Consider the following 8,840-nt stretch of genomic DNA (forward strand, 5'->3'; position numbering starts at 1 on the left):
TGGAGAAGGGGGCTTGGGCTGGGTGAGATCCAGAGGTCCCCTCCAACCCCTACCCTTCTGGGATTGAGGAATTGTTTGGCTAAAGCACCCACAGAAGGAGCTGCAGAGCATTGATGCACAGACACAGCCACCTCCAAGCCACCAGGCTGCATTTTAAGTGTCCCCACACTTTGTTTTGCCCTGGGGGCATTACTAAACCCAGCTCAAAGCAAACCCTGATGCTCACACCTCTGTCATCATCCCCCTTTAGGAATGAAGTGTTGGTTCATTGCCAGCCACACTACCACAGATCAAACTGATGCTTTTCCAGCCTGGTTCCCACAGCAAACTCAGGTTCAGCAAGACTGCCAAGATCTTGCTGTAAGCCCTCAAAGTGGAGGACAGCTTGGATCTAACCTTCTGCTTTCAACTTCTGAGCAGCTTTCATCATCCTCCTCTGCTGGCTTTGTGGTCCCTACATCTATCACCATACAGATGAAACAACAGTAAGAGTGACTCAGAAATTACAGTGATAAAGAGAAGCACTGCTTTGATTAAAATACAATTTCCTGGTGAGAGGTTAATGGAAAATTCAGTTGAAGAACATAAACACCAACCCCCCCAAAAAACAACCAATATGGCAGCTGCAGAGAAGAGATGCTTGCTGAAAGCTCTCCAACCCTGCTCCCTTTGCTAAAGCCCCTACAGAAGTCACAGAAGGCAGAAAGAAATTCTTGAGGGAGAGGGTTGGTGAGACACTGGCACAGGTTGCCCATGGAGGCTGTGGATGTCCCCTCCCTGGAGGAGTTCAAGGCCTTGAGCAACCTGGGCTGGTGGGAGACGTCCTTGCCTATGGCAGGGGGTGGGGGGTTGGAACTGGGTGGTCTTTGAGGTCCCTTTCTAACCCAAACCATTTTGTGAGTCTATAAACCACCACTTCCCAGAGCTTTTCAATCCCTGTCTCTGCAGAGAGCTCGGCTGGCAACCAAAAGAGAAGTGAATCTGTGTCCACAAACCACCACCAGCAATGAATTCTGCACTGGGGAAGGGAAACAACAAAACAAACCCAAGACAGAAATAAAAATGAAGGGGGAAAAAACCAAAGGTTTAGTACCCACTGAAAGCCTTCACAGGTGATTTAATTTGTGGTTAAATACAGCAAGAACTCTACAGAAGGTCTTCCCCCACCCCTCCAGTTCAAACCATTCTCAGATGAATGTGCAAGTGGTTGGGTGAGGCTGGATTCAATCACCTTGGAGGTCTCTTCCCACCACTACAATTCTAACAGTCTATAAATAGAAGCTTTTTAACCTGCACCAGTGACATCCAGGGCCAGGCAACCTTTGTGCACAGGTTAGAGTGATTCCACAGAGCCACAGAACTGGTTTGGATTGGAAGGGTGCAGCTGAACCTGTCCCCACCAGGAAGATGCAGAGGTTTAGGCTTGTTCTGGTAAGAAAATCTTCTGCCCCAGTGCCATGAAAGCTGCAGAGGATCACCAGCACTGCTCTCAGATGTTCCTGGCAAGGCTGCAGGGAGCAAAGGTTCAGTGCAAGCAGCACCTGCCCTTTAGTGCTGCCCTGTTCTGCAGAGTGCTCAGGAGGAGAAAATGGAATCACAGAATGGGTTGGGTGGGAAGGGAACTCCAAAATCATCCAGCTCCAAGCCCCTGCCTTGGGCAGGGACACCTCCAATCAGCCCAAGTTGCCCAAGGCCTCATCCAGCCTGGTCTGGAACACCTCCAGGGAGGAGGCAGCCACAACCTGTTCCAGTGCCTCCCCACCCTCACTGCCAAGAATTTCCTCCTAATCTCCAGTCTTTAATTTCCTTTCTCTCCCTCCCTGTGCCCACAGCAAAGCTGTGCCTCTTCCATCACCCAGCAGTAATTAACAACTGACAACTTCCACATTCATTATGGTTTGGTTGGTCTTTTGGGGGTTAGGGGGTTCTTTTGTTGACTTTGTTTGGTTGTTTGGGGGTTGGAGGATTGTTTGGGTTTGGGTTTTATGGTTTGGTTTGGTTTGGTTTGGTGTGATTTTGTTTTGGTTGTATTTTTCCCTTTTCCCAGCATGGACAAACCTTGCAGAGGGAAATGAGCTGAAACCACCCAGCACATATGTCAGGCAAACAAGCCAAGTGTTTGTCACTTGGCAGATGGGTGAGGATCCAACCACCATCCATCTAGGGTGAAAGCTGGAGGCCCTGTGCCAAGCTGAAAGCAATCCTGACTGGGGGAGCCCAGAGAGCCAAGCAGAGCCTGGGCTGCATGCAGAGAAGTGTGGCCAGCAGGGCCAGGGAGGGGATTCTGCCCCTCTGCTCCACTCTGCTCAGACCCCACCTGCAGCTCTGGGTCCAGGTCTGCAGCCTCTGTCCCAGGAAGGCTCTGGAGGTGCTGCAAGGTGTCCAGAGAAGGGCCCCGAGGAGGAGCAGAGGGCTGGAGCTGCTCTGCCATGGAGACAGCCTGAGAGAGTTGGGGCTGTGCAGGCTGGAGAGGAGAAGGCTCCCAGGAGAGCTTCTTGTGGCCTTCCAGCATCTGCAGGGGGCTGCAGGAAAGCTGGGGAGGGACTTGGGAGGGTGTCAGGGAGTGCTAGGACTGGGGGGGATGGAGCACAACCAGAAGTGGGGAGATTGAGCTTGGCTGTGAGGAAGAAGTTGTTGCCCATGAGGGTGGTGAGAGCCTGGCACAGGTTGCCCAGGGAGGTGGTGGAAGCCTCCTGCCTGGAGGTGTTTGCAGCCAGGCTGGAGGTGGCTGTGAGCAACCTGCTGTGGTGTGAGGTGTCCCTGCCCATGGCAGGGGGTTGGGACTGGGTGAGCCTTGAGGTCCCTTCCAGCCCTGGCAGTGCTGTGATTCTATGATGTGCAAAGCAGTCCTGAAGTTAGCTCCAGCAGGGAATCATACCCCTGCAGGCTACTCACAGCCTTCCCCTCTTCTCCCACAATCACTCTCACAATCTATAGGGAGCAGGTAAAGGTTGGGATCAGAGCCAAGCTTTGAGCTGGCTTTTTCATTCAATAAAAAGTCCACACAAACACAAGGAGGATTCCCTTTCCTCTTCCTTTTCTTTTCCTTTTCTCTGCCTTTTCTCTCACCCCACTTTTTTTTCCTTTTTTTTTTTTTTTTGTTTTGACAGAGAATTTAAAACCTTTTATTTATTTATTACTTTTAACACACAGGCTGCTGCTGAAGAGGAGCAGCTCCTGGGAGCAAGGGTCCACGTATCACCCACACAGCCTTGACATGGTTGCTTTGTGCCCAGGCACTCACATAATGACATAATTACATCTCCTCCATTCACACAGTTAATTTGCATACTTAGCTGGTAAATAAAAAGGGGAAATTGGAGCAAATTTACCAAGTAAATCACCTGCAGCTCTCAGGAAGCTCTGGTTTGGGGGAATCTAAAGCATTGGAGCCTGCAGCCATGTTTATCATAGAATCACAGAACTGTCAGGGCTGGAAGGGACCTCAAGGCTCATCCAGCCCCAGCCCCCCTGCCATGGGCAGGGACACCTCACACCACAGCAGGTTGCTCACAGCCACCTCCAGCCTGGCTGCAAACACCTCCAGGCAGGAGGCTTCCACCACCTCCCTGGGCAACCTGTGCCAGGCTCTCACCACCCTCATGGGCAACAACTTCTTCCTCACAGCCAAGCTCAATCTCCCCACTTCTAGTTCTGCTCCATCCCCCCCAGTCCTGTCATTCCCTGACACCCTCAAAAGCTATGATGACATAGGTGTAGGGGTAAATTGTAACCTTCACCTAGATTTCTCCTAAATTTCACCTGGAAGATGCTCAACCAACATTTTCAGGGAGATAGATGCTCCTATCTTCAAACCTAGCTGGCTGTGAGTCAGCACAGACAAAACAAATACCCTTCCTGGGGAGGGACTTGTGAGGGTGTCAGGGAGTGATAGGCCTGGGGGGGATGGAGCACAACTAGAAGTGGGGAGATTGAGCTTGGCTGTGAGGAAGAAGTTGTTGCCCATGAGGGTGGTGAGAGCCTGGCACAGGTTGCCCAGGGAGGTGGTGGAAGCCTCAGCCCTGGAGGTGTTTGCAGCCAGGCTGGAGGTGGCTGTGAGCAACCTGTTGTGGTGTGAGGTGTCCCTGCCCATGGCAGGGGGGTTGGGGCTGGATGAGCCTGGAGGTCCCTTCCAACCCTGACAATTCTATGACTCTCTCTTCCATAAAGTCAAATAAATGAGGAGTCTGCTTCACCAGTGGATCACACAAGAGATCCCTGAGCCTCTCCCCAGGATCCCACTACAAATTTTAGGAGGTGTGGTGGAGCCTTTGAGAAGCAGCTTCAGCTCTTCACAGGAGCAGCAAACCCAGCAAACTCAGCCCTTTTCCCCTCCTTTCTGTGTTTTTTGGATGTTTTTTTGTTGTTAATGTTCAGTCACAAACCTAATTCTCATGGTAGCTGAGCAGGCCTGGCCTGACTAAACTTACTGCATCCTGAGAGCCAGTTTCCCCTCATTTATCTTTTCATCAGCACCACATCGTCATCTGAAATGCCTCTGCAGTGCTGCACATCTTAAAGCTTAATCTGGAAAGCACTGGCACACAAAAACTGTGGGTAAGAGAGGGTGGGTGAGGCTCTGCCTGCTAATGACAGAATAATGAAGTATTCTCCAGCAGGAGCAGGGATGGGTGAATACATTAAGGCTCTGAGAAGGAGGAGAGGCTGCCTGTGACCCCATTGCAAAGGCAGCACTAAAACAGCAGGGGAAGGGAAGGGAAGGGAAGGGAAGGGAAGGGAAGGGAAGGGAAGGGAAGGGAAGGGAAGGGAAGGGAAGGGAAGGGAAGGGAAGGGAAGGGAAGGGAAGGGAAGGGAAGGGAAGGGAAGGGAAGGGAAGGGAAGGGAAGGGAAGGGAAGGGAAGGGAAGGGAAGGGAAGGGAAGGGAAGGGAAGGGAAGGGAAGGGAAGGGAAGGGAAGGGAAGGGAAGGGAAGGGAAGGGAAGGGAAGGGAAGGGAAGGGAAGGGAAGGGAAGGGAAGGGAAGGGAAAAAGCTTAAATCTGACACTCACCCTCTCATCATCAGAAAGCCTCTTGGTGATGTGAATGGCACTCCTCCGAGACCGCCGGGGGTGGCTTCTGTGCCTGAACAGGTAGTGGTTTTTGAGTGATCCAATCTGTAGGACAAAAGGGAGCTCCTTCACCATCCAGAGGTTATTTCCCCACTGCACATTGGCAACCACAGCCTGAGACCCAATTCCTCCTGCTTACAGGACCAGAAGAGCAAGGCAATGAGCCTTGGAGATTATTTTAGTACAAGCTCAAAAAATGCTCTCCCCTTGGCAAGTGTTTGTCACAGCCTCTCTGTGCTGCTAGCAGAAAGTGGTTTCATTTAAGGTGGAGAAGCAGCAGAGCTTCCTGCTGCGACACTCAGTAGTTCTGGTAGTGACCAACAGGCACATGAACACAGAATCACAGCAATCTTTGGGCTGGAAAAGCCCTCTGAGAGCACCCCGTCCAACCACCAGCCCAGCCCCACTGTGGCCACTAAACCATGGCCCCAAGTGCCATGGCCACGAGTTTCTTGGACCCCCTTCAGGGATGGGGACGTGTGGCTTCACAAACCTCACTGCAGGATTTAATCACAGAAGCACAGAACTGTCAGGGTTAGAAGGGACCTCAAGGCTCACCCAGTCCCAGCCCCCCTGCCATGGGCAGGGACACCTCACACCACAGCAGGTTGCTCACAGCCACCTCCAGCCTGGCTGCAAACACCTCCAGGCAGGAGGCTTCCACCACCTCCCTGGGCAACCTGTGCCAGGCTCTCACCACCCTCATGGGCAACAACTTCTTCCTCACAGCCAAGCTCAATGTAGTTGCTCCATCCCTCCCAGTCCCAGCACTCCCTGACACCCTCACAAGTCCCTCCCCAGCTTTCCTGCAGCCCCCTGCAGATCCTGGAAGGCCACAAGAAGCTCTCCTGGGAGCCTTCTCCTCTCCAGCCTGCACAGCCCCAACTCTCTCAGGCTGTCTCCATGGCAGAGCAGCTCCAGCCCTCTGCTCACCCTTGTGGCTTGTTTGCCCTGGCTTTGAACTGGTATTTTACCACCTGGTCACCTAGAGAGCTGGCTGCATCTCCACCAGCTTTAAACACATCCTTCTTCCCTGAGGAAGGAGGAGATGTTTGAACCTGGCAGGGGCAAGTCCACTGACTCCAAAGGCAGAAAGGATCAACCCCCTGCCCAGAGGTGGGCACACAGCTAGGTCAGAGAGGCTGAAGGACATAGCTGTGCCCAGGATGTGAGGCTGCCCAGACTGAGTAAAGGACATGGAAGGGGCTGCACAGGGTCCCGAGCCGACCAGGGGAGAGAGAACTTCCCAGCCCCCTCGCAGGGCTGTGGGCCGGGCATGGGAGGGCAGCAGTGAAGGTTAGGTGATGCCCGGTGCTGCCAGACGAGCTGCCGGGCATGGGACCTTCGTCGGGAGGTGGGACGCGGCTGCTACACCCGGGAGGAGGTTACTCATCCCTGACAACACTGACGTCAGGGCATCCCAAAACGGCGCCGGGAGGGACAGATCGAGAGCAGCCCCCCCTACGGCGATGGAGCCGCGGGATGGCAGCCGGCCAGGGCGGGGGTGGCAGGGGACAGAGCCACTGCTGCCCGAGTCTTATCCTGCCCGGTACCCTCGGGGACGGAAGGGATGCCTCAGCAACAGAGGGGGTGCCTGCATGGTACCCTCAGGGACAGAGGGGGTGCCTGCATGGTACCCTCAGGGACAGAGGGGATGCCTGCCCGGTACCCTCAGGGACAGAGAGGGTGCCTGCATGGTACCCTCAGGGACAGAGGGGATGCCTGCATGGTACCCTCAGGGACAGAGGGGGTGCCTGCATGGTACCCTCAGGGACAGAGGGGATGCCTGCATGGTACCCTCAGGGACAGAGGGGATGCCTGCATGGTACCCTCAGGGACAGAGGGGATGCCTGCATGGTACCCTCAGGGACAGAGGGGATGCCTGCATGGTACCCTCAGGGACAGAGGGGATGCCTGCCCGGTACCCTCAGGGACAGAGGGGATACCCGGTCCCTGTTGGGTCTCCTCGGGGAGAGCAGGATGCCCTGACCAGTCCTCTCACGGAGACTGGCAGAGCCCTGCCCGACTCTGCCCGGTGCCCTCATGGAGAGCGAGGGTGCCTTGCCTGGTCCCCTCAGAGGGAGCTGGTGGGGGTCCCGACCGGCTCCGCCTGGTCTCCGGAGGAAAAGCTGATGTCCTCTGCCCGGTCCCCGTCCGGTCTCCTCGGGGAGAGCAGGGGCACCTGCCCAGTGCCCTCAGGGTGCCCTGCCCGACCCTGCCTGGTCCCCTTCTCAGAGACAAGGGACCCGCTGCCTTCAGGGAGACTGGGGGTGTCCTGTCTGGCCCTGCCTGGTCTCCTGACGGGACCACGGGGGTGCCCTGCCTGATTCTGTTCCTTCTCCTCAGGGAAAGCTCAGCGCACTGCCTGGACCCTTAAGGGAAGAGCAAAGCCCCCTGCCCGACCCTGCCAGCTCCTCTCCGCCAGAGCCGTCCCCGCCTGGGTCCCGCGGTCTCGGTGCCCCTCACCCAGTGCGGAGCCTGGTCTGGGGGGAGCTAGAAGGAGCCCGAAACTCCTCAGAGCCCCCCAAGAGGCAGCCGGACACAAGTTTCGGGGCATCTCTGAGGGGAGGAAAGGGAAGGGAGGAGGGATGGAAGGGGAGCGTGAGAGGAGCTGCCCCTCGGCCGGCCGTACCTGGCCCACGAGGTCGTAGTCCAACTCCTCCGCGATGGCTCTGGCGACGTCGGGGCCCGCCGGGATCTCCGCCGCCCACTCGTTGAGGAATTGCCGCTCGGCGCTGCCGCCGGGGGCCAGGCACCAAGCGAGCAGCAGCAGCAGCAGCGGCGGCAGCAGAGCCAGGGCCGCGCACCGGCTGCCGTCCATGGCCGCGGGGCTCTTGGGGAGCGGCGGCGGAGAAAGGCGGAGGGGCGGCGGAGGGTCCTCCGCGTTGCTAGGCGAGCGGAGCGGAGCGGAGCGGACGGGAGGCGGCGGTGGCGGCGGTCGGCAGCGGGTCCCTCTTTTCTGCCTGCCGGCGCGGCTCGGCTCGGCTCGGCGCGTCTGCCCGGGGCTGCGCCCAGACCCTCCGGAGCCGGAATGGAAATGAGTGTTTACACGTCAAAACGACGACAGCCATCCTGACGTCAAGTGTACCTGGCCCCCGGGCCAGGGGGGAGGGGTGGGGGGGTGGGCGGTGGGTGGTAATTCCCCGGGGGGCGGGCACGGAAAGAACGGGAGGGGATGCGGGGGCGAAGAGTCGCCGGGTCCCGGTGGGACTTGGGAGGGATGGGAGATGGTCTCCCGCGGTGCCAAGTTGGTAGAATTCCACCCCCCGCTCCCCACGGGTCGGGGTGAGGGGTGGTCTCGCTGCCCGTGGGTAAGGGGGGGCTTTGCTTTTCTATCGTTATTGCATAATGGGTAGGATTTTCCCCAAACCGAAGGTGAGACATGAGCGGCGGGGACCTCACCCTCCCTTTGCAGCCCACCGGTCGCGGGTGGGTTTCCCTCCTCCTCCTCCTCTCCCCGACCCCCAAGCCCCACGGTGTGTTTTTGAGGCGCCTCTCTCAACATGCTTCTCGGCCAAGGGGAGAGATTTGCAAATAAAACCTTTGAGCTTTGTGGTTTGGGGTTTTTTTCTGGGGGGGGAGGGGTATTTTCCAGCCTAAAGGACTCTATGATCCCATGGAGAACCTCGGGCCCCACTGCGGGGCAATGCTTGACCCCTTGCCAGCATCGCAGGGCACTCCTGCATCCCCTGGCACCACTGCCCCCTTCCCCTGTGCAACACCTTCCTTCCCCAGGTGCAACTGTTTAAACTCATTTCCAAGCCCTCTCTTT

The 8,840-nt window shown here is 56.7% G+C and overlaps 1 protein-coding gene across 1 annotated transcript in view; it reads right to left on the reverse strand.

Annotated features, from left to right (window-relative positions):
- PCSK1 (proprotein convertase subtilisin/kexin type 1) overlaps nt 1-8,085 on the reverse strand; it is a 53,962-nt gene extending 45,877 nt beyond the window's left edge. Inside the window, exons 1-2 of the mRNA XM_054178659.1 lie at nt 7,701-8,085; nt 5,009-5,113 (exon numbers count right to left, since the gene is read on the reverse strand). Of these exons, the coding sequence (XP_054034634.1) occupies nt 5,009-5,113; nt 7,701-7,889 (294 nt within the window). The 5' untranslated portion in view covers nt 7,890-8,085. The remainder of the gene's footprint in view (nt 1-5,008; nt 5,114-7,700) is intronic.
- Between the last annotated feature and the right edge of the window lie 755 nt (nt 8,086-8,840).

Source organism: Dryobates pubescens, chromosome Z (assembly GCF_014839835.1).
Source record: "Dryobates pubescens isolate bDryPub1 chromosome Z, bDryPub1.pri, whole genome shotgun sequence".
NCBI lineage: Eukaryota > Metazoa > Chordata > Aves > Piciformes > Picidae > Dryobates > Dryobates pubescens.